A 13007-nucleotide genomic window follows, 5' to 3' on the forward strand; every position below is an offset into this window, starting at 1 on the left:
CAGCATAGCTTCTCACATTAGTGTGGCAGTCGAAACAAAGCAAGGTGTATGATATTAAACACCAAATAAAACTTGGTAAAAAGTGCACTTTCCAACCATTTTTTGGACAGACAATCTTATGATGTACATAAATGGGCTGTGAGTTTCCTGTTTTCAGAAATGACATTTGTAATGGACTGCTGGACTGTGGTAATGGCTAGCAAGAAGCACTGCCATACAGTTGTAATTATAAGCATAAAGGATGAGCACCAACAACAGATAAAAGAAGGACAAAACGAACAATTAGAGCTGTTGTTGTGCCCACAGCGGACAACTTTTTGCATGTGGCTCAGTACTTGAGACATCAGGGACCCCCCTGCAGTCCCTGCACAGATCAGTAGGTGTTAACTGTGTCTAGTTGCTCTTCTTCTGAATATTGGGTCCATACAGTTCAGGCAGCTAGTAAAAAACACATTATCTGTAACCCTATAAACCCAGTCCATGTATCATCACAAAAACTGGAAAAAATGCTTACCTCCTTACACTTCAATGCTGCTCACTCCATGCGTCTTCCATGATTTTACTGGTTGCGTATCAAAACACTGTGGGTAGCTATAGTAACGCTTACTTGACAAAAAGCAGTCCAACACTTCCATATCAAATCACGGACTTGTTCTGTTTAGCCAAAGCAAGAGGGCATGACGGCCAATCTGGCCGCAAAATTGGAAAAATATTAAAGGACATCACAGCCAAATAGGAGTACACTGCTGGCCACGGCCATATGGCCGCTGTTTATTTTATGCACTGGTCTTTTGACTAGGAAATGATCACGTTACCAATGAGACATCGGATCAGTTTTGTGTGTACATAATGTCAGCCTGCTATCGAGCTAACCATATTACCTTATTAGCTACCATCAATGTCTTACTGTTAGCACAAGAAGCCAGATGCTAACAGCTAGTTTTAATATTGGCCAGCAGATTTAAACCAAGGAACACAATGGAAATAACACAGGCAGCAAATGGCCTGGGCTCAGACTCGAACCCGGGCCGCTGCAGTCAGGGCTCAGCCTTGATAAGTGGTACGTGCTCTACCACATGGGCTACTGGGATGCCCCATTTTACACATTTTATGTTATCCTTCATCATTTTTAAGGAACTCAGCGCAATGTCTTTTTTTTTATTGTCAAATATACTAAAGTAATATGCTTGTCCTGTAGTTTCTGTGATAAATTAGCTTGTTTAGGTTCATTCAGGTTAACTGAGTAGAGACTATTGCTAGGGACAAGACATTTTACTGCCACAGTAACCTGCATCTGGAAATAATTCTACCTTATCGAACCATTCAGTTTTACACATAATGTCACTGAATGAGCCTACACCCACATCACAACAGTCCTGTGCAGGTATGTGGCTTTTCCCAGCCCATAGTTGTTATATATTTAGACATTATGCACACAGCCAATTCTCCAGGGGAGGTCCATGATAGTGCCAGCTTTGGTTGGGAGTTGATGAAACTGCCTCTATATGGTTTGAATGTGTACATGATTGGTTGTTGGCAGAAGTGCAGTAACAGAAGGACGAGAGATAGTGAGAGAGGTAAGTAGAGGGGTAAGAAAGATAGCGAAGCTCAGAGAAACCTCTGCCAGTGCTACTGTGTATACTTGACTTTCATTGCCCTTCCCCTTGTTGTTGTCTTCTGTCTCACACTGACTCTCCCTTTTAACTTGATCCCTTGGAGGAAAGAGGAGACGGTAATGATGAGCACTGTGTGGCATGTTTAAAATAATACTCTGTGACATTTTAACATAAATAAAGTCTATTTCCCCACAGTTTCTATCACTGATTGCTATACAATAGTGATTCAAAAAACACTCTGTCTCTGGTAGTTCACAGGTAAAATAGAGCTGCAATATTAACATTCATTTTTTTCAGTGGCCAAGTTCTGGAAGTAAATTCACCATTCATTTCTCCCATAGACCAAAAATCAGTATTTCAAAATTGTTACAGCTTGAATGGCTTCAATCCTTGATGAGATGAGTGCCAGCTCTGTCCTCTGGTATACAAAAAGTGATGTATTTTACATTCCCGCTTGTGTGGAATAAATAGGAGAGCTGGACAGTTAGAATGAGAAGTGAGAGCCACCATGAGTGGACAGACAAAGACAACCTTATTAACGGAAAATTCAAGGACAAAAACATCACAATATTGAGACACAGTCTGACTGACAAGTGATCAAAAGAATTTGTGGATTACCACTTTAGGTCTAGACATCTAGTGGTTCACATTGCGCTACAGTATATTGCAGCTTCCCTCCCATACCACTGTTAAAGCCATGTGCCATTTTAGTAATATATTTTTGGCTTTTCAAAACCTTCATAAGTGTTTGGAGACAGGCAGTCTCCCAACTTGTTCATAACTGCCAAAAAGCAGAATTGCTCCTCAAAAGTATGAACTAGGGCAATGAAGTAGTGCTGCAAATTTTACCTTCCTGTATATAATCCCTCAGGCAGTCAAGGGACATCCTGGATACAGGCATGCATCTTGACTTTGCAAATCCCTGGAGTTTAAATTAGTCTAAGAATCACTTCAATTACAAAAATGTGGTAGACTGTCTGGGTTATACTGTTGTTTTAAGATGAAAGCATCACCTTTTGCCATTAACAGTATATTAGTTATAAATGTTGTAATTCAAGACCACCATCAAATTATTTTATTAAAGTACAAATTAATGATAGTTGAACAAATCAAATAATACACACTGACATGTTTAAGTGATCAGCTTACACCAGCAGTCGACCGTCTATCCATAATACCTTCTAATAAATTTTATAGGATAACAGCAATGCTGTAAATAAAAATAACACCAAGTGGTGTCAGTACGGAGTGCTTAATATCTGGTTCTGTTTGTCTCTCTGTCTCTCTCCATCCTTTAGTATTGTGTATTCAGCAGAAATACTCTCCACCTTGGCCATCAGATAAAGGCGGTTTGCCTGGCTGATTGATAGTCATGGACTGCCATGAGAATAATGAGACTAATTTACCTAGCAGATGACCGATAGCTCTAAACAACCTTTGCTGAGGAGGAAAAAAAAATGCAGTAAAACCACAGCGACTTCTAATTAGGTTTGGTGACTGGCTACAGTGCATCTTATCAGCGAAGAATCCACCAAATGAAATTAAACTCATTTGCTCTTTGTGAGAAACGGTATGGCTTAATCATCTATGGCGATACGTGGCTACAAAAAGATTCATGGTTGTATTTATATTTTATGTCATTTTGACTTTATTAGATCATGGGTTTTAGCTGTAGGAAGGTACCTTGTGCAGATCAGTGCCTGGGGATTTGTCCTATGATTCACAGCTAGTAGGAAAATCAATTCTGATGTGCCTGGTGTAACCAATTGCCTCTCTGTTTTTGACAGTGATGGAACTGGGGGAGGCCAGTAGATCCCCCATCAACTCCATTTCCCAGCAGACAACATGAAGGAGGAAGTTCGGCTTGCCCCGAGAGCCGGAAGAGTCCATTCCATCGGACCTTGCGCCATGAGTCTCATTAACATCTGCTTCAGAGTGTAAAAAAAGGGATTAAAACATCATCTCCTCCTCTTCTGCTTTTGTCTTTCCTCTTATCACCCTACTGGAGGAAGACACCAATTCCCCCACAACGTCCACTGCTCTCTAGCAACTGGACGTTTTACAGATGTGAAGGGCCTTAAGACTGTTAACCACAAAGACTGTTCTCCTTGCTATTACCCTTGTCCCTGTAAAAACATATTTTTATAACAAATTATTCATGTGAAAATATCTCTGGGCCTTTGGATACAATTTTGTGGATACTTACTCCTGAAATTGGACCTCACCACTCTGAGATTTGATTGACATCCATGCAAGCGCACCATCTGGGATTATAAACTCTCAATTCTTTGCAACAATGGATCTTGTAGGTTTTTGCATGAGGCTGCAGATGTTCCTGAGCTCCCTGCTTGGGGTATGTTTTGGCCTGGAGTTCACGGGCATACCAGGCCAGTGGGCGCGCTACCTCCGCTGGGATGCCAGCACCCGTGGTGACCTCAGCTTTCAGTTCAAGACGGATGCCTCTGAGGCACTGCTGCTGTACTTTGACGACGGAGGCTACTGCGACTTCCTGCAGCTGTCTGTGGTGGAGGGCCGGCTTCAGCTGCGGTTCAGCATCGATTGCGCCGAGACCGCCGTAGTGTCCGATCAGAGAGTGGACGATGGGAGCTGGCACTTTGCCACGCTGAGCCGGAGTAACCTGCGCACAACACTAGTGCTGGATGGCCAGGCAAAAGCAGACGAGGTGCGGCCCCAGCGCCAGTTCATGAAGATTGTGAGCGATCTGTTCCTGGGTGGAGTACCTCAGGATATCCGCGATGGTGCGCTCACGCTGCCCACGGTGCGTGACACCTCACCCTTCCAGGGTGTTATTACTGACCTCAAATACGGCAACTCAGAGCCGGTCCTCTTGGGGAGTCTTAAGGTACCGCTGGAGTCGGAGGGCAGGTGCACGGTCAACCCATGTGAAAATGGTGGCTCCTGCTCAGTGGTGGACGGGGAGCCACTGTGTGACTGCTCCAAAACAGAATACAAGGGCCGCTTCTGCAATGAAGGTAACATTTTCATTTGTTTGAAGTCACTGATGCTCCTTTAGATAACCTGAGGGAAGACAATGCTGACATGTTTGGGTTTTCCTTGAGGAAGCATCTTGAAATAACACACAACTGAAATGCAGAAAGCTCTAAAAAATTTTGTTTTGATCACATATTGAATGAAATTCATCTAGTTATGGTGACTATATATTGTTTATATTTGATGATCTGATATGTTGATTCTGATGATGATGATTGGATTCACCTGTTGTAGTCACTTGTCATGTTGTCTCCACCTACACTGTTTATATAAGCGTGTGTCCTCCAATACAGCTATCCTGATGAAGATCAATATGTGGTGGAAACATTATTAAACTCTGGGGGCTTTCTACATTTCAGAGTACAGACCCTACATTATTTCAAGTTGCTACCTTGTCTATCTGGCACCTGTTTGTTTGGATGTGCATACTCCGTCTCTAGTGTCTGAACTATGTCACGTAACTATGTCAGCTTAGACCTTACAAAAATAAAAATGGCAGGAATATTTTAAGAAATAATTAAAATATACTAAAAGGAATCTAGAACTGTAGTGTATGAGTCTTTTCCACAAGTGAACAGAAAAAAAATCACAGTATTTTACCCATGATAATGATAGTATTAAAAGGTGATACTGCGATAATCAGCTATGATTTATCAGGATATCTGTAACTTAAGATAAAAATACCCTGGAAAAGGCTAAATAATTTTCCAATAAGCAGGAATCAGTAATGTTTTTCAGCGATTTATATACACAGTGACTGCAACATGTACATGACAGAACAGTTCCAGTCAATATGCCTCAAGGCAGGGAACAAACACGCTTCATAAGAACTCAAATGTCCTATCAGTGCCAATTAAGTTGTTTGAAATTAATGATACCTCTTCTATTAACCTGAGGGAGGACAAGTGTAGATGAAGCAGTCCCACTGTGATAAAAGTTGCCCCTCTGTGTATTGTTGGTTTCTTTTTTTTTTTCTTCTTCTTCTTCTTTTATGGTGATATTTACTCTTCTCAAAGAGACATGCTGACATGTTTGTTTTTTCCTCAAGGAGGAATCTTGAGGAAGATGCCGAAAATGTCAGCTTAGCCTTTTCCACAAGTGGTTCACCAGAAAAAAAAAGGCAATTGGCAATACAGTTCGATACAGGTGATTCTGTGATACGCAGTATACTGTAAGATAATCATCTGCAAGACATGATGAAAAAATATGATGGAATTATGGCCAGATTGCAAAAAAAAATTAAGGAAACCAGCAAAATGTTGAACTGAGGGTCTTTTCCCCAGACAAACATGAAAGAAAGCAGATCTTATTTCATTTTCTTTGTGCACTGTACCACTTGTTTTACCCTTTCAGTGTGAATAAATTTGTCACATTACCACATAGAAATGTTAAAAAGCAACATCAACAAGGCTTTGAAGGTTTCACTAAGTGCCGTTCAGATGGCTTAGCTTTTTATCCCTCCTCTCTAAGGATTGTTTCTGCTATTACACCAGGTTTCATGGTCTCTGAGGCGTTTGGAGTTCGTGGGCATGCTCCGCTCTCACAGCCATCGCTGCTACGGCTGTGTTATGCGAGTGTAAATCTGTGCGCGCGCTTTTGTGTGTGTGTGTGTGTGTGTGTGTGTGTGTGTGATTCCCAGCTGTAAAATCAGAAAGCTAATCTAGGCATGGTTAGCCAGCGAGGCACAGGTTAATGGCGTTGGTCCTGCATGCAGTGATAAGGACGCCTATAGAGAGAATAGGGCCTCCTGAGCCCCTTTTCTTCACCTAGTCACAAGATGGCAGGTGCTCGAATCACATCCTTTTATGCTGAGAATTTCACTGGACCTATGATTCAGTCACACTACCGCTGGCTTTCTTCGAGCAAAATTGATTTCTATTAAAAAAAAAAAAAAAAAAAAAGGAAAAAAAAATCCCTTCCCCTTTTTTTTTTTCCACATGTATTTCTTCACTCGAGGGCAAATGCAAGGCACTTTTATTTGCTTTATAATAGTGAACTCTGATTTTCTTGCATTTGATAAATCTTAGTGAAAATGTGTTTTGTTGCAGTAATTGGTGAACATGTGATCTGTAGATGCATGAAATGGATGCCGGCACCTTTGCTTTTTTCTGCCTCCCATCAACACGCTTGTCTTGTGCTTTGTCTAATTAACCATCATCAATGCAGTTTTTAATCAGGTATTTCGAAACTGGTGTATTCTAGCAACCAAAGACTTTTTATAAGATGATCAATAACACTTAGATGAGAAAGTAAAACTCAACCGCCGGACTCTTTTATCCATGAATTAATTCAGATCAGACGGTGTTTTTTTAGGTATTTGTTATGCTCTTTTCCCTTCCTGTTTGACTTTTCAAGCTCTCTTTTTAACCTCATACAAATGTGGAATTTACATCCTATTTGGGCGGATGCCAAATCCCCAGCAGACAGACAAAGGAGCAGAGAATCTGGAATTTAAAGATTACGTTTTTTTTTTTTTTAATCTATCTCTCCCGGTGTAAAAGGAGGTGTGCGTGTGTGTGTGTGTGTGTGCGTGTGTGTGAGTGTGCGTGTGTTGAGGGGGGGGGGGGGGGTTCCTCTTCCTGTCTGTGTCGTGATGGGAGCAGAGCTGATTCACTTATGCGTCACTGATTGAATGGGTGCCATTCAATCGACAAGGTGAGCTCATGGTGTATAAGTGACTGTGTGTGAATTCCTGTGTTCTGGTTGTATTTTTTTTTTTTTTTTTTCAGTGCAGACACATTACAATAGCATGGGGACTGGCTGTTGAAAAATGTAAAATATATAGGAGGCTGTGTTTTATCATGACATCACCAAATATAATGCAGTGCTGTAAAAAAAAAAAAAAAAAATCCTATGAAAAACCTATAGGATTTATTAGGGGTTTTTGAGGTTTAAAATGCTTGGTCTTTCAGTGGAGGTGCTCTAAAAAAAATGTGATGCCTTTTGAAATGTTTTGGGGTTTTATGTGCAAAGAAATTGTGGGAGAAGGCAAGAATTGCAAAAATAGTTGCTTTTTTTTATACAATTCATGAAAAATCAAATGCATGTGTTCTGGTGACAGTAAAGCCATGCCCTGAGTGTTCTATATCACCTTAATAACAATTTTATATATAGTTTATTTGCATATTTACACTCAGCTCTCTCTCTCACTCTCTCTCTCTCTCCTCTCTCTCTCTCTACGTATATATGTATATCTATGTATATCTATATAAATGTACATAAAACCAGCAAGGAAAGGATTATACTTCCCCTATTTCTGTTTTCCCTCCCTCCCCCAACCAAATATCATCGATTAACCCTCCACACCCACACCCCATCCCCCCGCACACACCTCCCCCAGCTCCTGCAGGTCTGTGAAGCGTGGCCGAGTGAAGCACCGACGTGAGGGCCATAGTGGCCCTTGTAGGCCAACGATGCCGCTTTTTCCCCTCCTTGATTTACAGCCTCTACATTGGGACCCTTTCCCGATGTTGATTTATGTCTGGCTTTCCCTTTCTGGCTTGTCTGCCTGGCTGCCTCCTGCAAGGCACTGATAGGGCAGTGCAAGCAGCCCTGTGAGAATTTGGATGGACGATTGTAAAGAGATAAATAACCCAGCCTAATGAGGCTGGCTGAGGTGTGTGTGTGGACGGCCTGGAACGAGTGTGTCCAATTTTAAGTGGCATACAGTGGAGAGGGAAGCAGACAAAGACGGGGAGAAATGTGACACAACTGGAGGTCAGGCAGGAAGATTTGAACATATGACAGTGAGTGTACATTATAAGGCACATCTCATGAACTTGAATTGGATTCTGAGAACATCCAAAATTCGTCATACCAGCTTGCAAACCTTTCTTTATTTTATGCGTTTAACCCTTTGAAACCTGGATTGATGTCAGGTTCCTTGTTTAAATTCTTATGAAAGGCATTTTTCACAAGTATTTATCCTTTTGAAACCTGAGCAAATTGGCTTGATTCCTCTCAAAAATATGGGAAATACACAATGAGCAACTAAGCAAGGAAATTTCCTGAAAATCTGCAAGAAATTAGTTAAAGTATGTATACAGTATATATAAAAACTAGGAAAATGTCTAATTCTGGGGGGCTTTTCTTGTTAAGTTGCTCATTGCCTGTTCCCCATGTTTTTGAAGGAAATCAAATGAAGCTGATCTGCTCAGATTTCAAAGGTTTAAATGGCTCATTGACCTCAAAAGGCTCTCTAAAAATAACCCCCACATAAGCATAAAGTAATATTCAAAGAGCATTATTATGTAGATGATTCAATTTAAAAAAGTCAGATAAACCCTGGGATTCCAAGCTCACAATCCGTAAAGACAATTTTGACTAAATATATGTTTGTGCAGGGGTGGAACGGGAGATGTGGATGACTTAAAGCAGCATCAAGTAATTTATGACTTTTATCTCCTCCTGTCACTGACTAAGGAAGTGGAACACCTACAGGAGGAGTGAGCTAAGTCATAGACACTGAACAGAAACACCTCGTGCAGAGGTAACATATCACAATGTAATACACTACAATAATAATAATAATAGTGCTTTGTCATTTGCTTATTGGCTTGAGATTTTTTTTTTAGCCATTACAGCTAAAATGTTGCATTCCTCCTGTCCTCCATCAGTGAGCTGGTAAAAGTGGATGGTGACGATGTATACCTAATAAAGACTCTTATGGCTGCTTGTGTAACAAGACTCTTACAGGAATTACAGCTATTAATGCTACAAGTTTTAACCATGACATTGCAGATGCCAGACACCCTTAAAGGGATAGTTCACCCCTTTTGACCCCTAGCTGTTCTGTAGGACAGTAGTGGTGCTCTCTTCCTCTCATTGTTACTGAGTGCTGGATACTGGCTGGATGCTCCAAATGCTAACTGTTAGCCTCCTGCCATTGAGGTGGACTTCCCCCCAGCTAACATTCCTCAAATTAACTGCCTTAAACCACTCAAAGAAATTTTAACATTTTTAACACTTAATGTCACATCCTCAGTTTTGTTACGACTGTCGTCATAATTCTTGTGTTTTCATGTTCATTTTTAAATACTGTGTATGTAAATAGGCCTGCCAGCTTTGTGAAACATGTAATCAAGGAGAGTGGAGGAAAATAAGAAGCTAGCCACAATATTACTTGCCAGCTATCTTTTACTACTTTGGAGAAAGTTATTTTTACATCCAGCAGAAGACAAATGATTGCAAACTTAAATAATCTCCTTCTCTGTGGTGGCTGCTGCTCCTCTGGTGTGGAGTGATATAGGAAGTGCTGAGGTTACCGGATCTCTCTGAATGTCTGTAACAGGAAAAAGAAAATCTGACAGCGACACTGAGGGTGTGATATAAAGGGATGTTAAACCTTCTTTGAGTGGATTAAGGTGGTCATTTTTCAGAGTGTTAGCTGGGGGGAAGCCCAGCTCAGTGGCAGGAGGCTAACAGTTAGCATTTGGAGCATCCAGCCAGCATCCAGCACTGTGTGAGCTACTCTGGTTTACACCTTAGACAGCTAATCAGCATCTGATTAAGACTAGTGCAAACAAGATTGTGCTCTCTTGCTCTCTTTAATTAATGATTAATCAAGTCAGGGAGAAAGGGAAAGTAACAGAACTGCAGTGTGTGATAAGTAGAATTGATGACCTAAAGGAAAGCCAGTGATAAAGACTCCGATAAGGCTGCCTAAGGGACGGCAGTGAACAAGGCTGTAACCATTCACGTCTAATTATACGTGACACCTTAGAATTTAAAATAAAATCATTATATGACAGTCACACCCTGATTTGGATGAGAGACAGAATCTCAAAGCTGGAGAGCTGCTATATAATACCAAATAACATGTAATAAGGTGTACTAGGTGTGCAGCAGGTGAATTTTGGCAGGACTTCTCAGGCTGTTAAATCACTCATCAGTTCTGGTGCTTTTCCACAATACTTGCAATGTGATGAAAACATGTAAATATGGATTTGTGATTCTTCAGGGTGGACCAAAGTTATGGAATAGTAAAACTCACTACTGGAATTGTATTGAATGACTAATAAAGTTCTTGGTGTGTGAGACGAGGTGAGGCAGGTTTCACTGCAGGGTTCTACAGGCCTCTGATGTAAAAATAATCATTAAAAAGACACATTTAAATTTTTTTATGTATTTATTATATTTTTGTTTTTTTTATTAACTGCTAGAAATATCTAAAAATGTATCAAAGAATATTTAAATGTGTTTTAATAATTATGTATTTTTAATTTTTAATAAATCGTTTTTTTTTCTTCTAATTTTGTGGTAATTTTCATGTAATCTTTTTTTTTTTTTCTTCCTAATGTTCACTGACTTTTTGACATGTTTTTGGAAGAGATCATAAAACTGCTCACTTGCTCTGCAGCTCTCTGTCTCCTTGGCTCCGGCTCTGTTTTGGCACGGTCCAGCCAGTGGGCTACCAGCTGTGGGCCGGCGGCAACCTGACACCCCGACATGAGCAGATGGCTCTACTGGCCCTCACTAGCTGTTGCCACTGCCGCCCTTATGCTCACATTGATGTGCAAACATTGCTAGTGGTGAATTCTGTCGGCAAGAGGATTATGGCTGTTGTGAAGAGATGATGATAAAAACAATAATAAAGCAGTCGGTATTGTAATGACTCAATCTGTCATCCTGTGGGAATGGTGTGTGCGTGCGTGTGCGTGCGTGCATGTGCGTGCATGCGTGTTTACCTTCCGTGTGTCTGTTTACTTTCCATGTTAACATGCAGAATGCAATCAGTTAAGCCAGCAATAATGGAAGAATTCAGAATTTGAAATACCTCATTAATCCCTCCCGTTCTCCCACTTTATCCAATACTCCGTCCCTCTGAATCATCCCAGAAGTAATCCACTGTGCATACTCCCCCCCGTATCCTCACTTCACCTTTTGGGTATTGAATTAAAAAGAGAGAGTTATACTCTTGCCGAGATTATGTGTCCAATGATGAATAAATAAGTTTAAGTAAATAAATAAATAAGCCCTAGCGAGTCGCCTCGGCGAGGATATTGATCTGTTTTGAGATGTTTGGATTTCCTAGAGGATGAATTTGTATGAGAGGCAGATCTGGAGGGTACGTATTTGTTATGCTCACAATGCAGAAAAAAAATGTTTAATAACTCTTTTAGGATACAGTAACTGTATTAGGGTAAATGCTGGAAAGCCTGCCAAAGGGTATTGTGAGTGTGCGTCTGTGCGTGTGTGTGTGTGTGTGCATTTGCTCGTATGTCATTGGCTGGTTGACTGGTACTAAATGTCTGTGCATGCGTCTCTCTCTCTCTCTCTCTCTCTCTCTCTCTCTCTCTCTCTGTCTTATCTTATGACAGAAACAGAGGCACAATACAGTGGAAGTAAATTGTCAAAGGAAGTAGGTCAGGATAGAGAGAGAAATAAAGGGAGCGAGCAGAACACGAGGGAGGGAGAGAGACAACAAGTGATCATGAGGAAGAGAGAGAAAAATGCTGAGCTTCAAATGATGGAGCAGACAGAGAGCCAAACTGGAGTGACAGGGAATTGAAAGATGAAGACTCTCTTGCAGCTGTTCGCTCAATCCCAGTGATAAGCCCTATCCCAGAAGTTAGCCTGGTCCCGGTGGTTAGCACTGTCACATTGATGAGCTCTATATCTCAGTGGTTAGCTGTGATAGCTTTGAAAACACACTGGGGGCAGGTGCGCCTCTCAGTGTTTTTAGGAGTAGGTGCTCAGCCTGAAGCACAAAGTAGTCTCAGTCAGCAGAGAGGGACAGCACTCCAAAAATAAATGACACTTCAGGTCTCCATTCTTTAGGTCTTTATTACAACAAATGTAAACATTGTAGTAGCCAACACATGCTGATGCATTTTGGCTGTCAGCCTTAATCAGAGCCTTAAAAACATATTGGCAGAGTATTCAAGGCCAGTGTTTCCTTTAAGTTGATGCATTTAATAATACACTATATGGACTAGTATTGAGCCAAACCTCTAAATCACTGAATTCAGGTGTTTCATTCAGTCCCATTGCCACAGGTGTATAAAATCCAGCAGCTAGCCATGCAGTCTGCCTTTACAAACATTAGTGAAAGAATGGCTCGTTCTAAAGAGCTCACTGAACTCCAGCATGCTGCTGTAATAGTAATGTAATAGGATGCTACCGCTGCAACAAGTCAGCTGCTGAAGTTTTTTCACTCCTAGATATTCCACCATCAGCTGGAAGTGGGATTATTGCAAAGTGGAAGCGTTTTGGAACCACAGCAATCAGCCACCAGGGGGCAGACCACGTAAAGTTACAGAGTTACAGAGACACATAGTGCGTAAAAGTGTCCGACGCTCTGCTGACTCAATACCTGCAGAGCTCCAAACCTCCTCTGGCATCAACATCAGCACAGAAACTGAGCGCCGGGAGCTTCAT

General features: G+C 41.2%; 1 protein-coding gene across 1 annotated transcript in view; it reads left to right on the top strand.

Moving 5' to 3' along the window:
• The window catches only part of nrxn3a (neurexin 3a), a 445490-nt gene that overhangs the window by 8870 nt on the left and 423613 nt on the right, over window positions 1-13007 (top strand). The window contains exon 2 of the mRNA XM_030044763.1: window positions 3404-4609. Coding sequence (XP_029900623.1) covers window positions 3913-4609 — 697 coding nt within the window. The 5' untranslated portion in view covers window positions 3404-3912. The remainder of the gene's footprint in view (window positions 1-3403; window positions 4610-13007) is intronic.

This window comes from Myripristis murdjan, chromosome 22 (genome assembly GCF_902150065.1).
Source record: "Myripristis murdjan chromosome 22, fMyrMur1.1, whole genome shotgun sequence".
NCBI classification, from domain to species: Eukaryota; Metazoa; Chordata; class Actinopteri; order Holocentriformes; family Holocentridae; genus Myripristis; species Myripristis murdjan.